Source organism: Poromitra crassiceps, assembly GCF_964638095.1.
Source record: "Poromitra crassiceps genome assembly, chromosome: 2".
Lineage (NCBI taxonomy): Eukaryota > Metazoa > Chordata > Actinopteri > Beryciformes > Melamphaidae > Poromitra > Poromitra crassiceps.
The window spans coordinates 113,749,556-113,768,402 of record NC_139624.1 but is presented as its reverse complement, the minus strand read 5'-3'; the positions used below and the strand labels follow the sequence as shown (position 1 = coordinate 113,768,402).

Here is an 18,847-nt window from a genome sequence, read left to right as displayed (position 1 = left end):
GTCGCCTCGCAGTCAGAAGGTCCTGAGTTCGATTCTCGCCTGGGACACTGCGGGCACTGTGGTTGTGTTCCCCCCATATCTTCAGTGCCTACTGCCCAGGTGGTGTATCTCGTCGTAAGGGCCTTTCTGTCTGTGTGGAGTTTGCATGTTCTCCCCGTGCTCCCCCAGGGGGGTTCCTCCGTATATAACCCCCCCCCATTAAAAAAAAACATGCAGAAGATCAGATCGTCATCGTCATCCGACCAGTGACGACAACATCCGAAGTCGGTCCCCGGGCGCTGTACGAGAAAGCGACCACTGCTCCTGGCCTGCCCCCCGGAGGAAAGGACAAAGCCAGGATGGGTTAAATGCAGAGGACAAATTTCACCGGCCACCGTCAGCATGTGTGTGTTTGTGGCCCTCCGTGCATGTGTTGATGTGTAACCGTGTGACAATAAAGACAGGCTTGTCCGTCTGAAATCGTGTTTTTTTTAATCGTGTGTGTGTGTGTGTGTGTGTGTGTGTGTGTTCGTGCATGCATGCATATGTGCATACGTTGTGTGTGCGTGTGCGTGCATGTGTGTGTGCACGTGCATGCATGCGTGATGTGTGTGTGTGTGTATGTGCATGTGTTTGTCCACAGATGTACTTCAACAGCACACTGACGGACTCGTCCAAGCTGCTGAAGCCCCTGCTGGTGTTCTCCTTCGTCATGTGTGCCATCGTCTGCGGTCTGACCAGGATCATTCAGTACAAAAACCACCCAATAGACGTCTACCTGGGCTTCCTGCTGGGAGGGGCCATCGCCCTCTACCTGGTAGGCAGAGATTGGAAAAGTACACATATTCTTTACATTAGTAGAAGTACAGTTACTTGTGTAAAAAAAGACTCTGGTAAAAGTGGAAGTACTGATTCAACCAGGTTTATTTAAGTAAAAGTAAAAAAGTACACGCTCTGAAATGTAATAGGATGAATCAGCGTGACGTCACAACAAATCCTCCAGAAATGCGGAAGCCCACAGTAGTTAACTAGTATGAGTTGTGCCAAACAAACTTTAATATCTCAAAAACTATACATTATGACATATGACATTCTGAGTGAGAGCAGAAGAAGCTCAAGAGTTTGTTGTATAATAGATGCATGTCGTGGTAAAGTTGTGTGGCAGTGTTGCAGTTTTTAAAATGTACGCCGCACAGCCGGGGCTAGAGTGAGCACTCAAGGCTGGCTCCATAGGGTCCCATTGCCGTTATCCCCCGGAAACGCGGTTATTTTACCAAAATGCTGCTCGGCTGATCCCTCCTATAAAGTGTAAAATAAGTAAAAATTCTTGACAAGCACAGCATGAGAAGTTTTCAAGTTTTCTTTATTGAATATTCTCTTGGCAGTTTATGTAACTGAAATACGAGAATATTTACAATGGATAAAATCAATGAAGTACAACATAAAAATATAAAAACCACAATTTAGAATAAAATAATAAATTGGTGAATCTTCTGTATTTTATCAACAGTCTATGGCAGTGATGTGTAGGGCTGTTCATTCTATATTATTTGTTATTCAGGAGAGATGTGAGGAATGGCATGGGTGATTTTTCATATCTTTTGTTCTTGTTTTGCGCATGTTTAGTTGGGTGCAGTTTCTGGTTTGGCGGTTTGATGTTTGGGCTCTGGTAGGTGGCAGTCAGGCTCTGAAGGGGGAATCCAGAAGACCCAAGGCAAAGTCCCTGCATAGTGAGTTTCGTCTGTCTTGGAGGGTAGGTAGTGACAGGGTTTGGTGTGCGTCGTGATAGCTGGAATATGCTCTGCCAATTATAATTCTGCAGGCACGTTTCTGAACACGCTCTATCTGGTCTGACTTCCACCGTCGCTTCGCATCCGCCCCTGCCCGGACTGCAAGTCGGGCTTCCTCAAACCGGAAGATCTCCACCACAAGTGTTACTCCTGCCTAGGTCCCAGGCATGCAGGCTTGGCGCTCAGCTCTGCTGTCATCGCCTGCCCGTATTGCCGGGACCTGTCGCGGGCAGACCTTGTGCGTAGAGTAGAATTCTTCTCCGCCACGGATGAGGAAATCCCCGGTTGGGCAGGCAACGCTCCCACGGCAGTACCGCGAGTGGTGCCGCCCTTCCCTCGAGCTCCTCCGAGATTGACGCCCTGTAGGTCTTGTTTTTAAATAGTGCCTGCCAAGCACTTCTTCTACTTGAACTGTAGCCTTATGTCCTATATCAGCCATTCCCAGAATAATTGAAATCTCAAAATCTTCCGTGCCCACCCAACCATTTAATCACAACTCTGATCAACAACACACGAGACTAAGAAAGTATTTCCCAATATATTTAGTATTTTATAAACAGAACATGTGAATGTGGGCATACGGCAATGCAGTACAAAGTAATATTCCGTCCACATACAAAAATGTTGGCAAAATACCCCTAGACGGCGGGCCCCGGGGCGAAGCCCGTGCATTAAACCGGGCCTGTCTCTTCTGATTGAATTTCTTCCCAATTTGTCCCTCCCTAACATTTTCATCTAGTTTTTAGTCATTGACGGAAATGTCAATAGATTTCCACGTAGTTTTTGTCGTCACAACTTTGTTTTAGTCTAGTTTTCATCAGTGTAAAGGGGTAGTGTTAGTCTAGTTTTAGTTTTAATTTTAGTAAACAAAATTAACACTGTTGGGAGGTATGTGCGGCCCACCTGCATTACCTCCTCTGGCCCACACTTTGGGAATCACCGTCCTAGACAGTTTCACCGGAATTCTGTTGCTAGGGAACAGTTTGGACTCAAGTGTGTTTCCTGTATTAGCAAACACTGCAACAAGGACCCTAAAAAGAAGGATTAGACAACACACATCACAGCGTTCAAATTTTGCATTGGGGCCAGATATTGGGGCCAGGTCTATTGAAGTGAATGAAGTGGACGTGGAAAATCCCACTACAGAATTCACCTTTGATTGAAAAATGCTTCAAACAGATTAAAGAAAATACATTATGTGATGTTGACTGGTGTTTTTTTTATGTAAATGTGTGCATCGGTTTTCATTGGTCTCCAAACAGATCATGGTTCTGTCGAGCAGCTGTATATACTGTAGCTCAACTCAAGCCCCTGTTTGGTCCAAAATAGAGCTAGATTAGCTAACTATATCATGATATATGACCGAACAGGGCACCAGTCAACATGATCTAATGTGTTTTCTTTAATCTGGTGGAAGCATTTTTCAATCCAAGGTGAAACAACGCAGATTATGATGGTTTATAGTGGGGCTTTTTTTTTACACTCAAATTTGTATTAGTTTTTCACATAGGTATGAACAAAACAATATATTAGCTGCACATCGGCATCAAGACAAAACAAACAAAAACAAACCAACAAACAAAAATACAGCTAGCATAGATAACCAAAAAGAAAAGAAAATCACAATAATTGTCCAGAGATATTCTTACATTCATTCAAAGTTATTTTAATTAGGTACTCATTTGGTCGGTGTCCTGACTCATATATATGTTCCATTTTATCCACTTCTTTTCAAAAACATCCTCTTTGACTCTCAAAAGATATGTCAGTTTTTCCATAGCAAAGATCTCCTGAACAATTTCCAACCACTGCCCTTGTTTTGGGGTGTCTGCATTTAGCCAGTTTCTGGTAATGGCCTTCTTACTTTCTAGACTTTGGTCGAACAACATGTTCGATGTTACCAAGATACATCACAGGGCATGTATTTTGGATGACATAGCCCAAAATATGATTAACCTCCACATTGACGCTTTCCCAATACAGCCATATCTTTGTACAGTTCCAGAAAATATGCAAGTGGTCAGCCTCTACATTCCCACACAGCCTCCAACATTGTTGAGGTGCAGCAAGTTGCCTACTTTTTATTTTGGGTGTTATAAAAAAGCGAGTTAAAAATTTCCAGACGAATTCTCTCCATACAAGTGAGTTTGTGGATGTGCATTGTATCTCACACATTTTATACCATTCCTCTTCTGTTATTTGAATCTGTAGCTCTTTTTCCCATTTTTCTTTTATGTAGAGGGAAGGGATGGGCATTTTAACCAATGTAAATACTCGAGTACTCTCCTTCTATTATGAATGAGTAATCGGGTACTCGCTGTGTGTGTGTGGGGTGGGGGGGTGGGGCTTTGGGGGTCCGTGTGGAAACACACGCTTAACCCAAGTTTGGCTATGTTAAGCAGTTAATTTCGAATCTATTACTATGGTAATGACGGAGCAGGGGTAATCTGCTGTGTATGGGGCTGTTCACACATAACGTTTGCATTTTTGCATGGAAAAAGCACTACCTGTAGCACTTTTTCTGAGGAGAGGGACAATTAGCTGACGTTAGCTGCAGCTGTTGTCCCTACCTCAGATCTCCGGTGGTTGGATGGCATTGGTTAGCGCTTCTTTCGAGCAGACTTGTGAAACAAGCAAAGGCTCATTTCCAATAGGCATACATGTCCGGTATAATCCATTCTGCTTTATGATCAGTGTTACAGTAACGTAAATCCATGGATTACAAGGTCCGGTGTTCTGCCAAAAAGTGAAAACTGACCAGTGACCATAACATTAACTGCAGCTAAATAGTGATCGACATGAAGCAATAAAGTGATTCGTTCTTCACATTTCTTGTGGCTAACGTTATGGGACGACGACAGTGTAGTCAGTAAACTAGTGCCACGTTTTCAATGAGTTTTATCGGGGGTGCGTTGTGGAGAAGCGTGCATCTGTCTCGTGTCGTTAACGGGAGCGCATCTCCACCAGTCAATTTTCGTGATGAGCTGGGAAACGTCCAGTTAAAACTTTCAAAATAATATTACTTAAACAAAAGTAAATAGCTTATTGATGCACGTTGGATGAGAAAAAGGTATTTCAACGAACAAAGCAGCAAACCTTGTATCAAAATATTTGTGATGTTAAGATTACGAGTGAAACTGTGGCTGTAAAGCATTACTTAAAATTAATATTAATATTACAATTATTATTACAATAAGGGTTTTATTTTGAAATCCCTAAAGCAGATGACATACTTTTACATTCTGACTTGACGCCCATGCAGTTATGCCTGTCTGAAACACAGCCATGCTGCCTGTATAGCCAGATCCACATGACGATGCGTGCGTACCATTTTTAAAGGGGTGGGGGGTGGGTTGAGTACCTGAACAGCGGAAACATTACTCGAGTACTGACGTTATGAACGAGTACTCGAGTACTCCCGCCCATCCCTAGTAGAGGGTTGTGTCCCCCCTGCTCCCCACCCCCCCCCCCCCAAAGCTTGGTAGAAAGCAGAGATGACCCAGGTCCCCTTTCGTTCATACGCATCCACAATTACTCCAATCACCTTTGAAACTTTATCTGGTTCCGACCTTATTTCTTTTATAAAGTAATCCCTCAGCTGTAAATACTTAAAGAAGTCTTTATTCTCAAGTTCACACTTTTCCTTCAAATCATCAAAGCTCATTAATTCACCATTTTCTGAAACTGTACAAATTGCAGTTATGCCTGTTTGTTATAGTGGGATTTTCCATGCCCGCCCCATTCACTTCAATAGAACTAGCCCCAATGCAAAATTTTAACGTGATGTGAGTGGTTTACTCATCTTATCCTCCTTTTTAGGGTCCTTGCAATGCAACATGAACTCTGGCTAAGACCAATTTAGAATGTTTATCTTAAGATGAAATGATCTGTATTGTTTGTGTGTTTCCTCTGTGGTCTCTAGGGGCTGTATGCGGTCGGGAACTTCCAGCCTAGCGAGGAGGGCAGCAGCAGTCCCCCTCCCCAGCTCCAGAGGCCCCCCTGCTCCTTACCCCACATCAGCCAGGAGGTCCTCCACCACCTGCAGATGAAGGCTCTGGCCGGGGAGCCGGGCATCCCCACCTCCCACTCCGAGGGCCTCCTCCACCGCGCCCTGCAGCAGCAGAGAGCCACTGACAGCCTGAAGAGACAGCCCAGTGCCGACGTGGAGGGGTAATTAAGGGGGACGGGGGCGTTTGCGTAGTGTAGAGGTAAAAGCACTCCTATCACCGCAGAGACCCGGGTTCAATTCCCCGCAGCGGTAGTTCCGGCTAACCTTGCGAGGCAGCTGGATTCGCACAACATCATGAGATCACGATCACATGACATCATGCCACAGTCCAATCTATTGGTTAGAATCTGAACCACCAGTGGTTCACACCTTTGGTGTAACGCCAGTGAGAGCGAGCCTGTGATAGACGTGATGGAGAGAAAATTCATCCAATCAGTTTTTTTCTGATTTTACCCCATTTTCTCCCCAATTTTTCCCCTTGCTGCCCCGGTCGCTGCTCCACTCTCTGCCAATCTGGGGAGAGCAGAGACTAGCATCATGCTTCCTCTGAGACATGCGCAGTAGCCAGCCGCTTCTTTTCATCTGACAGCGAGAGCTTCACTGGTAGGATGTAGCACGTGGGAGGATCACGCTATTCCCACCAGTTCCCTTCACTCTGAACAGGTGCCCCAGCCGACCAGAGGAGGTGCTAGTGCAGTGACCAAGACAAATACCCTCAATCCGGCTTCCCTCCTGCAGACACCAGCCAATCATGCCTGTATGGACGCCCGACCAAACTGGAGGTAATACGAGGACACAAACCTGCGCCCCTCGCGTTTGTAGTCAGGGAATCTACCGCTACACTACCCGGACGCCCACGTGCCAAGTGTTTGTTGAAAGTGCCTGCCCTTTGAAACGGTTTCTGACTGACTTGCTCCCAGATGGTTATGTGAGAACAAACAATCTGGCAGCGTCAGGTTTTGTTAAGTACAGTACAGTACATACAGACACAATTGGCCATGTCTGCCGGTGCGGTATGAGTCCTTGTCGCTGCACTAGCACCTCCTCTGGTCGGTAGGGGCACCTGTTCGGGGGGGAGAGTAAGTGGGGGGAATAGCCTGATCCTCCCACACGCTACGTCTTGCCGGTGAAACTCCTCGCTGTCAGGTGAAAAGAAGTGGCTGGCAACTGCACATGTATCGGAAGGAGCATGACAGTCTCCCCAGATCAGCAGAGGGGGTGGAGCAACGGCCAGGACAGCAGGGGAATTGGCCAAATACAATTGGGCAGAAAAAACTAGATTGACTATTGACTACGTGAGACTAATCTATACAGAGCAAGAGAGGATTGAAGGAACAGACACACGGACAGACAGCGCACACACTCGACCGATCACATGATCTCTGCCCGGCTTTGCCTGGCGGAGATAATAAGTTGATCAAAAAGGCTGGCTCAATGGTTGGCTTTACCCCTGACTCACTTGAGGTCATTATAGAAAAGAGAACAAGGACCAAACTGACAACCGTTCTTTATTTTGAAGGCTGTCCACTGTAATATTTTTAACAGACTCAGAAGCTCATCTAGTGAGTGGTTAGTGATGCCTCAGTGTTCCACTGAACAACTCAGAAAGTATTTTGTTCAAGCAGCGGTCAGATTTTTTACCAAACACTGCTGTTAATCCTGTCTCAATTTGCTTTTTATGGTGTCTGTGACTATTGTTTATTGTCTGTTATTGTTTGTTGCTATTTGTCTGTTATTGTTGTCTGTGTGTCGCTTTGGTGGCAAATTAGTTTCCCCACTGGGGATTAATAAAGCTTTCTTAATCTAATCTAATCTTCCCCCACAGCCCCCTGGGCAAGGAGACCATGGTGACCTTCAGCCACACCCTCCCCAGGGTCCACACCCCCCAGGCCATGGCAGCGTACGAGGAGGCGGCCCGACGCCACGCTGCCACCCTCCACAATGTCTCCATGGACTCCAGCCGCTCCAAGCAGCTGCTCTCTCAATGGAAAAGCAAGAATGACGGCCGCAAATGCTCCTCCCTGCAGGTAGGGGTGCGACGATACATCTAGATCAAAGTATCGTTATAGCGATCGATATCGTATTGTATTGATATCCTATCGATGCAAAGTGAAACTATCAATAAATGTTGTCATTTTTAAGATATGCCTTGTAAATCCAAGGTGATGAAGCATAGATGTGCATCGCTTATGTTCATAGTTGAAAGGTCAGCAAGGGTTCTTTAAGTTGACTGATAAAAAAAAACACGTGGCACTTTATAATGAACAACAAGTCTATTTTTATAATTCACTAAAAGAATAGATTGCTGCCATTTTAATGTCTGGAAAAGCTCAGAAATAACATTGTCAAATCTTATTTTAGTTGTTTTTTGTGAGTTGACAGTTACTAAATTGATGAACTATAGAAAATCACTTAGTGAAGGTTTTGATTACTTGAAAAAATATTTTTTGTATCTTTATTTATTTATTTATTCATTCTTTTATTTTTTAGGTTGTAAGAGATTTATATTTTAATGTTATGATATTGTAAGGAAGGGGCAGGACTCGTCCTTGTTTTTTATGAAGACTGTTGACTTAGGCTGGCTTTACACGGTGAAACTTGCACGCAACTTTAGTTGCATGAAACTTAGGTGAAACCAAGTTGCAAATTAATTGCATGGTATAAATCCTTCTGCAACTCACTTGAAACTTCTGTGAAACTCAGCCGCGACAGTTGCAAAGCTCTCAACTTTGTGGAACTAGTTTCATGCAACAGCCAATCAAAATGCTGATAACCAGTCAGCTGATCACGTAGGTTCTGGCTGTCTGCATCAGTGCGCAGTCTCAACAAACACACACAAGTACATGCCAACACCATGGCAGGACGGGACAGGCAGCGAAAATGCACCAAATAAAACCGAAGACGGTCTCTTGAAAAACCGATACATCACCTCCGAGTCCGAATTTATATTTTCCAGCGAGAAAACGATATGAAATACGATACAAAGATGCAGAATGACAATTCTCACTTGAAAAAAGAAGAAAACGATACAATAGATGAAAAATGACCAATCTAGCTAGCTAGTTTTGCTGGAAGAAACTGCCAAGTTGCACGAGACTTGATTATTTTTTAATTGCTTTGTGTAACTGTGAAGTTGCATGGAAATTGGGTTGCATGCAACTTGCAACCTGCAACTAGTTGCATGAAAGTTTCACCGTGTAAAGCCAGCCTTAAAGGTTTACTATGCAACTCTTTCATTAAAAAGCATTTTTGATCCTTATAGAAAAGTTTCCCCTCAAAAATATAAATTTTCATGCACACAATACTGTGGCAGTGTGTTTATGTGGACAGATGCAGCCCCATGTGTGTATTTTCGTGGTTAGACATTGTTTACATTGAGTTCTGTTTAAGCGGTCGAGTGAGCTTGACAATACATGGGGAGAGAGAGCGCCAGAAAACCATTGAAAAGCAGGGATTAAAAGTTTTTTTTCTGATAGTTTCACAGCGGTTATGTTATAAAGGCACTAATAAACACACACCTACCTTCAAACCATGGAGATATGGGGCCCTATCGTCGCAAAAGCGGTAATTTTGCGTTTGCGCTTGTTTTGTGCTCGTTTAACGCAATGCAAATTGGGGGAGTGCACAAGCACATGCCTGTTATAATTGTACTGGACATGCATGGGGTAGGCGTGCCACATGCCAAACCAAGCCAAACTGTGCAAAGTTTGGGGACAGATGGCATTCTCCTATCGTCAGCATGCGCGCAATTACTTTGCGCTAAGAGATTTGAAATCTTTCCATCTCTCTCTGTCCTCGGCACGGCAGCTCTCAGTTTCGCCGAGTTTTAATTGAGTCCACTCTAAATCCTCCCATGTTTTCTTTTGTCCCTTCCCCCCCCGTTTCCCCGCTGCAAACATGTTATTTCCAGTCAACAAAAGAACCCGAATTGCATCAAATCACAGATGTTTTTAACAGATATATGATGTGATGGTGTTGTGAGATAAAGATAATATGTACAGTCAAAGGAAATAGGCCTATCCAAATTACACATGGGGAGAATTACAGCATATATTGCATGCCTCGTTCAAACTGTATTACAGGGACTGCGAGACGGGAATCTGATTGGTTTGATTGATGCAACGCCCAGGCATTGCCAGGGAACACCTGTGAATAATTCTGGTGCTTAAGACCGCCCAAATCCCATTTGCGCTGGCATTTTGGAGGCACAGATGACTTGGCACGCCCCCAATTTGCGCCTGCGGCAGTGCCGTGAACAATTCCGCACCCCCCGCCGAGAATTGCATCCCCACCATATTTCGGGGCTGTTTTAACTTAAAAAAAATGGATGTCACGTCTACCCAGACAATTATATAATTTTTAAACAGTTAAGTTTCTGTATAAATCATTACAATATACTCCTGTGAGCGGGCCACAGCCAAACAAATGTAAATTGCACCAAAATCAAGCAGGGGGCAGCATCTGTCCATGAACACACTGCCACAGTATTGTGTGCATTAAAATGTATGATTTGGGGGAAAACTTTTCTATAAGTTTGATTAATAGTTTATGGTATGTTGTGCCCTATCTTGCCACTGGCCTTAGGCGCAAAAAATGGTGTTAAACGCAAAAAACGCGCCTTGCCCTACCTCGGGAAGATAGGAACATGGTTTTAGGCCCCGAAATGCGCTTTACGCCAAAGAGGCGTGGCGCAGTGCCAGAATAGGCCAGAATGGGCGTTTCGGCCTTAAAGGACGGCTTTACCGTGGGGAATATGAATATATATTAAATCTCACGCCCCTAAGGTTTTCGAATCCGTTGAAATTTTTTAAATTGCTGGTTCACTGCCAGAGATATCAAGCATCTCTCACATATTTTTTGGGCCAGCCGACGCGTTTCGCGTCATCTGGCAAGTGCGTCACGCGGACGTCACGCTGGGATTACTGCCCTGACGACATTAGCGGCGTCACCTAGGCAAGTGCGTCACGCGAACGTCACGCTGGGATTACTGCACTTGTCGTCACGCTAGGATTACGTGTGATGATGTGGTCGCTATGTCACTAGATTACGTGTGGCGTGTGGCAGCGTGTCTGGTCTTCATCTTGAAACTAGGTCGAGACCATCATTTCAATCATGAGAGACCAGAGGGTAAGGTTAATCAGCAAGCTTTATTAAAGTATGGCATGGCGATGAGATTCATGGCCTGAAGCGGTATGGCATTAATTCTGATGGCGTGGCAGCATGGCAACTGATTCTTTGGCGTAGTGACTCCGTGGCAAGATGCCTCTCTTCTTGAGGCGGGAGGGCATCTGCTCGGGCTAGAATAGAGAACCCCCCAAAAGAGAGAAACCTGAAAGGCCAACCGGTCTGCTCGCCTCGCGATACAGCGGGCGCTGGGCGGAAGGCGACGCTTGTCGCCGACCGGTTGGCTCGGCAGCGCGGCGACTTACGGAACCTATCGACCGGGCAAGGCCGCCGCGATGCACGGGCGCGGGATGATCGACCAGTCCGGCATAATTCGGCGTTGAACCCCCCCCCCAAACTGACTGCAGGCTGCTCGGCACCCAGAACACTTGCAGGCTGCTCGGCACCTAGAACACTTCGAGTAGATTACTGGGGTCTGAATTAGTGGGGAGACTACAGGCTGCTCGACACCTAGAACACTTGCAGGCTGCTCGGCACCTAGAACATTGACAGGCTGCTCGACACCTAGAACACTTTGGTTAGTCTACTGAGGTCTGAATTAGTGATGCTGAATTAGTTATGTGACTACAGGCTGCTCGGCACCTGGAACACTTGCAGGCTGCTCAGCACCTAGAACACTTCGAGTCGTCTACTGAGGTCTTGCTGAATTAGTTATGTGACTACAGGCTGCTCGGCACCTAGAACACTTGCAGGCTGCTCGGCACCTAGAACACTTCGAGTCGTCTACTGAGGTCTTGCTGAATTAGTTATGTGACTACGGGCTGCTCGGCACCTAGAACACTTGCAGGCTGCTCGACACCTAGAACACTTCGAGTCGTCTATTGAGGTCTGAATTAGTGATCCTGCCTCAGTGTTGAGATTTGGATTGAGCCCCCTCGGTTTTGAGATTTGGATTGAGCCCCCCCCCTGACTACAGGCTGCTCGGCACCTGGAACACTTGCAGGCTGCTCAGCACCTAGAACACTTCGAGTAGTCCACTGGGGTCTGAATTAGTGGGGAGACTACGGGCTGCTCGACAACCGGAACACTTGCAGGCTGCTCGGCACCTAGAACATTCACAGGCTGCTCGACACGTAGAACACTTTGAGTAGTCTGCTGGGGTCTGAATTAGTGGTGTGACTACAGGCTGCTCGGCACCTAGAACACTTGCAGGCTGCTCGGCACCTAGAACACTTCGAGTAGTCTACCGTGGTCGGAATTAGTGATTTGTTGCGGGCTGTTCAACGCCGAGCACTTGCAGGCTGCTCGACACCTGGAACGCTTAATCAATTAGATCGACGAATTAGTGATGCTGCCTCAGTGTTGAGATTTGGATTGAGCCCCCTCGGTTTTGAGATTTGGATTGAGCCCCCCCCCTGACTACAGGCTGCTCGGCACCTGGAACACTTGCAGGCTGCTCAGCACCTAGAACACTTTGAGTAGTCCACTGGGGTCTGAATTAGTGGGGAGACTACGGGCTGCTCGACACCCGGAACACTTGCAGGCTGCTCGGCACCTAGAACGCTTAATCAATTCGATCGACACCGATTCGGGGAGTCCACCACCAATGAAATGCGAAGTAACGGCTATTGCGAGGAATGCAGGAATGGATGCCATGTGCTTACCATGTGACGCCTAGGGGAGGAGAGATCTTTGGGCAGACAATATGGCGGCCTGCTCTGGTCGGATGTAGGCCGCGTGGGCTGACGAGGACCAGCGGCACCGCCACGGCGACTTACGACGCCCCCCGGGCGTGGCCGCAGCGCTACAGCAGGCGCTGGGTGATCGACCAATCCGGCGAGCTTCGGCGCGGTGACTTAGCAAAACCCCCCGAGATGGACAAGTGCTAGCCATGTGTTTGTGAGCAGTAATGTGCTCGCTTTCCGTGCTGTTCTGAGATGGTTTATTTACAGTTTTATGCGTCGACTAGCCAGTCGGAGAATGGAGTTATTATGGCACTAGCGGGTGCCTGCACGAAGTGAGCAAAATTTATGATGCACTTCTGGAAGCACTGCAATAGCTGCTTGTATGTGTTTTAAATCTATTTGTTGTGTGGTTTTATTTTATTTTAATTCTTTCTTATTGTGCTGTCTGTGTTTGTGTACGTATTTTATATGGACCCGAGTCTGGAATAAAGTTTATGTATATGACTTTAGCGCCCCCTTGCGCTATAACTTCGGGGAGAGCGCTGGAAGGGAACACTTGTTCCGCGCTCCGCCGACTTACTCCGGGGCATTGCTACTGCTGGACGGTGACTTTAGACTCGCCCCTGCGCAACGAGCGACTTACGGCGGCTTACTGCTGGCGCTATAATTTCGGGGAGACCAGCACCAATGAAATGCGATGAAAGGGTGCTACTGCGCGGGTTTGCCTTTGCCATGCTGCTTAAGGCGGTTGCGTTTTTGGAACGTCCGTTTGAAGACGATGGATTTGGTTCCGGCTTCGTCACCGGCCATGACTCCGCATTCAGCTTAATCAGAGACGTGACTTGATTTCGGCCTAGACAGTGGCACTGGATTTGATTTCCGGTTTCGTCGACAGCGAGACTAAGCATTCAGCTTGTAGTCAGAGACAATGAATTTAATTTCTAGCCCCCTCAGCCGTGTTGTGTTGCAAGGACCAGAACTGGATGAGTGGGCAGAGCTAAATGCGAATGCACCATGTGACTAGGTCTGCCTTGAGCTGGATATTACGGGCCAATAATTTGTGGGGATAATCCCATGTAGGCCTTCTAAAGTGCTGCTTGTGACCAGTCCTGCTTACGCGACGGAATGAATCAATGACGCTTAGGCTATTTAACACTTGAACTCTGGAAATCTTGGCCAGCAGGATAGCACGTTCAAATATTAGCAATTGTAGGCATGCATGAACTAACGCCCCAACGCCCCTTCCAGCATACAGCATTATGGACGCTAGAAGCTCGATTCGCTAAATGAATGGGATTAATGCCGGAATGCGATTAATGACTTTTCCGAGGCAACCCGGTGCTGAAGCTATGGCATTGACATGTGATTGATACGGAGATAGAGGGACGCAGGAGGTCTCTCAGCCTGATTGATATGACTGACAATCCGCAAGCGGCATGATACCAAGAAGCATTATTATTATGAGTGATGCAAGGATGCGGTGACGCACGGTGATGACGGCCCGGCGATGCCTGGAGAAGCCTGGACACCAATAGTCGCTGAATGGATATTTTTAACTTGCAGCATTGTTACCGTGGAATGAGAGTAGGCCTATATGTGGAGCCGTATACCGATGATGGGCATCGCCCGCCGCACGGTTAAATGTCCAAATCATATATATATGTATGTTATATGTATATACTGTATATGTATATTCGGTGAGCAGCACGGCTTCTGTTAATTTGACTGGGTGGCTGGAGCATCGACTCGGAGAAAGGGAAACGTTTTTTTTTTTTTTTTGATTAAAACGGAATCTGGCTGTCGTTAGACATTGATTAACTGACGCTATTGCTAACTGATGCTTTGAACGTCCATTTGCAATGATTCTGGCTGGCTATTAACTATTGTAAATTGTGCAATAAATGCAATGAATGCAATTTGAGCACGATGTGTGAATACGTTTAATGTTAATTGTTTAGGCCTAATTATTTAACACATTAGAGATGTGTGTAGTTCTCCATAGATTTAGCCTCTTCATTTTGCTCTCGAATGCACCAGGTTATTTAATTTCACGTTATTGGATGAAGAGACATTTAGTGTAGCTCCGCCGTCTTTCTTTAGCTGTAGGCGAGGATATAACGACCAGTTCACGGAGATTGTCAAGAGATCATTCATTCACTATGATAAATGCATTGCTACTTATGCCCAGCTCGTTTCCTTCGCGCCCGACGTGCGGACCGCAGGGAATGGTTAGATGATTGTTTTGAAGCACGCCGAAATGATTTGAAATTAAGATTTGGTTGCTAAAATTATATGGCACTGTTGTGTATTAAAGAGGTGATTACATTACCGTTGCGCTCGACTGCTGTCCGGGACGCGCTCCGCGGGCATTCCCTGCGCTCGGGGCTGACGATGCTGCGAGCCGTCCCGGCTGGATAGCATTTAATCGTGGGAGCCGAATTCCCCGACCACGTCGTGGAACTGCGTCTGCCTCGAGCGTGGACGTGCTGAGAACGATGATGGAGCAGGACCTGCGCTTACGATGGCTTGATTAGCAGGATCAGAACAGCGGACGCTTGGAGACTGAATGGCTTGATGGCCCGAACAGAACGGGGCCGCGGATGGAGTAGACTTGAAAATGAGGATTGCATGGCTGCGGCCAGCTCCGGGCCCGGAGCGCGCTCTCCCCCCGACTGCGAGTTATTGCCGTCCTCGCGCGGGCCCCGCTTGCGCGCTCTCGTCGACGGGATCCGCCGTTCGAGATGCACAAAACAAGGAAACATGGTCGAGTTTCAGTTTTTTACAAGGGGTAAGAAGAGAGTCTCTGCTTTATTGTGAGATATGTTGTGTAATTTTATTCCTAGCACAGAATATTCTGTGGGTCCTGGAAGATCAGGAAATATGCTCAAAATCCTGGCACTGGGAGCACACAGACCGAAATGACCCTGGCAGAGAATGAGTTAACGCCGTCACCTAGGCAAGTGCGTCACGCGGACGTCACGCTGGGATTACTGCACTGACGACATTAGCGGCGTCACCTAGGCAAGTGCGTCACGCGAACGTCACGCTGGGATTACTGCACTTGTCGTCACGCTAGGATTACGTGTGATGATGTGGTCGCTATGTCACTAGATTACGTGTGGCGTGTGGCAGCGTGTCTGGTCTTCATCTTGAAACTAGGTCGAGACCATCATTTCATTTAGACTGATTGACTTATGGTTATATGTTGTCTTTATTGTGATTTTATCGTTGTCTTTATTGTGATTTTATATGTTTGAATTAGACTGTTTGACTTAATAGTTTATGGTTGTTGTCTTTATTGTGATTTTACATGTTTGATTTAGACTGTTTGACTTAATAGTTTATGGTTGTTGTCTTTATTGTGATTTTATATGCTTGATTTATCAACACTGTTTGACTGTTTGACATAATAGTTTATGGTTATGTCTTTATTGTGATTTTATATCTTTGATTTCTTCGAGAAAAATAAAGATAAAGAAAAAAGTTGATGTAATCCATCGCAGGCCCCTGAATTCAATCGAATCGAATCGAAATCCTATCGTGGCAGACTTTGTGATATCAGCAAATGTCATATCGTTGTCCAAAGAATTGATATAGTATCGTATCCTGATGAAACTTCTAATTCCCACCTCACTACAGGTCCCCGACTCCTTCTCCTCCTCCATGGACTCCTCCTCTGGGCAGTCTTCCCAGCACCCGCACCACCATGGCAGCATGGAGCTCCGGTCCACTTCTGAGCCGTCGGCTATGGGTCTGAACGGAGGCTACGACAGTGGCGCTCACGCATACATGGCCAAACTGGCCATGGGCGCTAGCACCACCCTGCCCAGTAACTGCAGCGGCATCACCGGAGGCACCAGGATAACCATGCAGTCTAGGCCAGGCTCTTCTCAGCTGGTCCACATACCAGAGGAAGCTCACGAGAACTACAACACCTCCCCGAGGACGATGGTAGGAGGTGAGGGGATGACGACGGTCAATAGCGCATCAGTAGCGCAGGCTAATTGGCAAAGGGCGGCAGAGATGAGCGCAGCCTGTAGGACTAACGACAGCCAGCCGCGAGTCATGCAGGTGATCGCTATGTCCAAGCAGCAGGGCCTACTGCAAACTCACTCCAAGAGCTTAGATGAGGGCAGCATGGGGGGCTGCCAGGGCTCGGCTCGCTACAGGGCACTGACCCACCAGGATCCCAACGGCACCACAGGTAGGGGTGGGACGATAAGCGCGCTAGATCAAAGTATCGTTACATCGATCGATATCGCATCGTATGGGTATCGTATCGAAAGTGAGAATATGTGGATATACTGTATATCGTCATCTTGTAAATCCAAGGTGATGAAGCATAGATGTGCATGGCGTATGTTCCTAATTGAAAGGTCATCAAGGGCTCTTTAAGTTAACTGATAAACATTTGCATTTAACAACAGGTCTATTGTTTTAAAATTTCTATTAAAAAGAAAAGCTTGTTTCCATTTAAATGTCTGGAAGAGCTCAGAAATAAAATTGGCCAAATCATATTTTAGTTGTATCTTGTGAGTCGATATAAATGTACCTGATTGTGTTTAAATGGGCATACAGTAGATTATCTCATATCGATCGCAGGCCCCTGAATTTAATTTAATTGAAATCGTATCATGGCAGACTTTGTAATATCGTTGCCGAAAGAATTGATATAGTATTTTATCATGATAAAACTTGTGATTCCCACCCCTAACCACAGGGCCCAGCTCACTCGGCAGCACTGCGGGCAGCGTTTCAGGGAGTAGCGGGGCGATCGTCCGAGTGGAGGCCCACCCTGAGAGCAGGCCTGTGATCCAAGCCCCATCCACAGATGGAGCATGGAGGTGGCGATCCTTGGATCATGGTAAGGATGAAACGATTACAGGTTTAATAAAACAGTAAACCGTGATCAAATTCCTGATGGTTAGTGTTACTGTTTCAAATTTTCATTATCATTAAAACTGTGATACCATGATTACAGAGCTTTGAATAACAGTACAGTAAATACTGTCCATCATCAACCAAAGTTATCAAGTCTCCCGGGTGCACAGCCTTGGTGAAATGATTTCAGTGACTGTATCTTGTGTACTTTTTGGGTCAGAGTTTTCAATATAAAACATGATTTCAGTGAGTGTATCAGTACTTTTTGAACATTTTCAGCACATTTTAACAATAGCGTGGTAATACTGATAACCGTGATACTTTTGGTCACTATAATCGTGATATGAAATGTTCATACCATTTCACCTCTAGATCACGGCACTGGAGCTGGTGGAGGCGGAGGTTTGAAGCAGTCGTTTGAGCTCAATGATCTAAACAGAGACTCGGAAAGCTCAGATTCTGTACGCGAAGGCTCCATTGACAGGAAGCGCGCCAATCATCTCGTCACCACCACTGCCACCGTCAGCAGCACCGCGCCCATGGTCACCGTCCACACCCAGAGCACCGGCCAAGAGCAGAGGCTGCATCCTCAAGGTCTCTCCACCATAAGGGTCACTCCAGGGGATGGCAGCGGGGCTGGATCTGGAGGAGGTGGGGAGGCTACCTCGGACACACCCTCAATAGCCTCCAGCCATGAGTCGACACTGCGGAGAAAAGGGAATAACATAATCCTGATCCCAGAGAGAGCCAACAGCCCAGATAATACCCGGAATATTTTCTACAAGGGGACGTCGCTAACTCCTGCTTTCAAGGAATAACATGAGATCAGAATTGTGAAAATGCCACCGCTCATCTGGTATCAGACTTTGCTGAGGTGCTGGAGTTTGAGGATAAAAATGAGTGAAAGAGGCAGCATCCCCACAGTCAAATCTGTGCAAAAATCTGATTCTTAATGTAAGCTGACCGAAAGCTTGCATTCAAAATCTGAATTTTGCACAGATTTGAGGGTGCAGATGCTGCTTCTTTCACTCAAGGAATAACATGAGATTTTTTGGGAAAACAGAACAAATCAACAAGGACAGGCCGGATTTCCAGAGAACCGATTTTGGCCAAATGGTAACCCTATATCTGTCAGCCAGTGTTAGCGCTCACTGTACATAATAAACCGAAAAGAAAAGGTTTTATTCAGCATGAGTTTTTTTGTATGTGTTGTCGGCACTAAAGCACAACCTTTTAAGTGTTGTAGAAATAATCACTGTGTACTTTTGTGGTCACTCCTAAGGATACCTATTGTAGCTGTCCCAGTGGTTTGGGGACAAAAAAAACTTTTATAGACAGTTCTGTACATTTTGGATATAATTCATCACACAAAAAATAAA

The 18,847-nt window shown here is 46.2% G+C and overlaps 1 protein-coding gene across 1 annotated transcript in view; it reads left to right on the top strand.

The window, feature by feature from the left end:
• The window catches only part of LOC310795958 (phospholipid phosphatase-related protein type 4-like), a gene marked incomplete at both ends in the record, with an annotated part of 148,051 nt that extends 129,765 nt beyond the window's left edge, over positions 1-18,286 (top strand). The window contains 6 exons of the mRNA XM_083658068.1: positions 623-796; positions 5,692-5,939; positions 7,604-7,805; positions 16,227-16,791; positions 17,308-17,451; positions 17,841-18,286. Of these exons, the coding sequence (XP_083514194.1) occupies positions 623-796; positions 5,692-5,939; positions 7,604-7,805; positions 16,227-16,791; positions 17,308-17,451; positions 17,841-18,286 (1,779 nt within the window). The remainder of the gene's footprint in view (positions 1-622; positions 797-5,691; positions 5,940-7,603; positions 7,806-16,226; positions 16,792-17,307; positions 17,452-17,840) is intronic.
• Between the last annotated feature and the right edge of the window lie 561 nt (positions 18,287-18,847).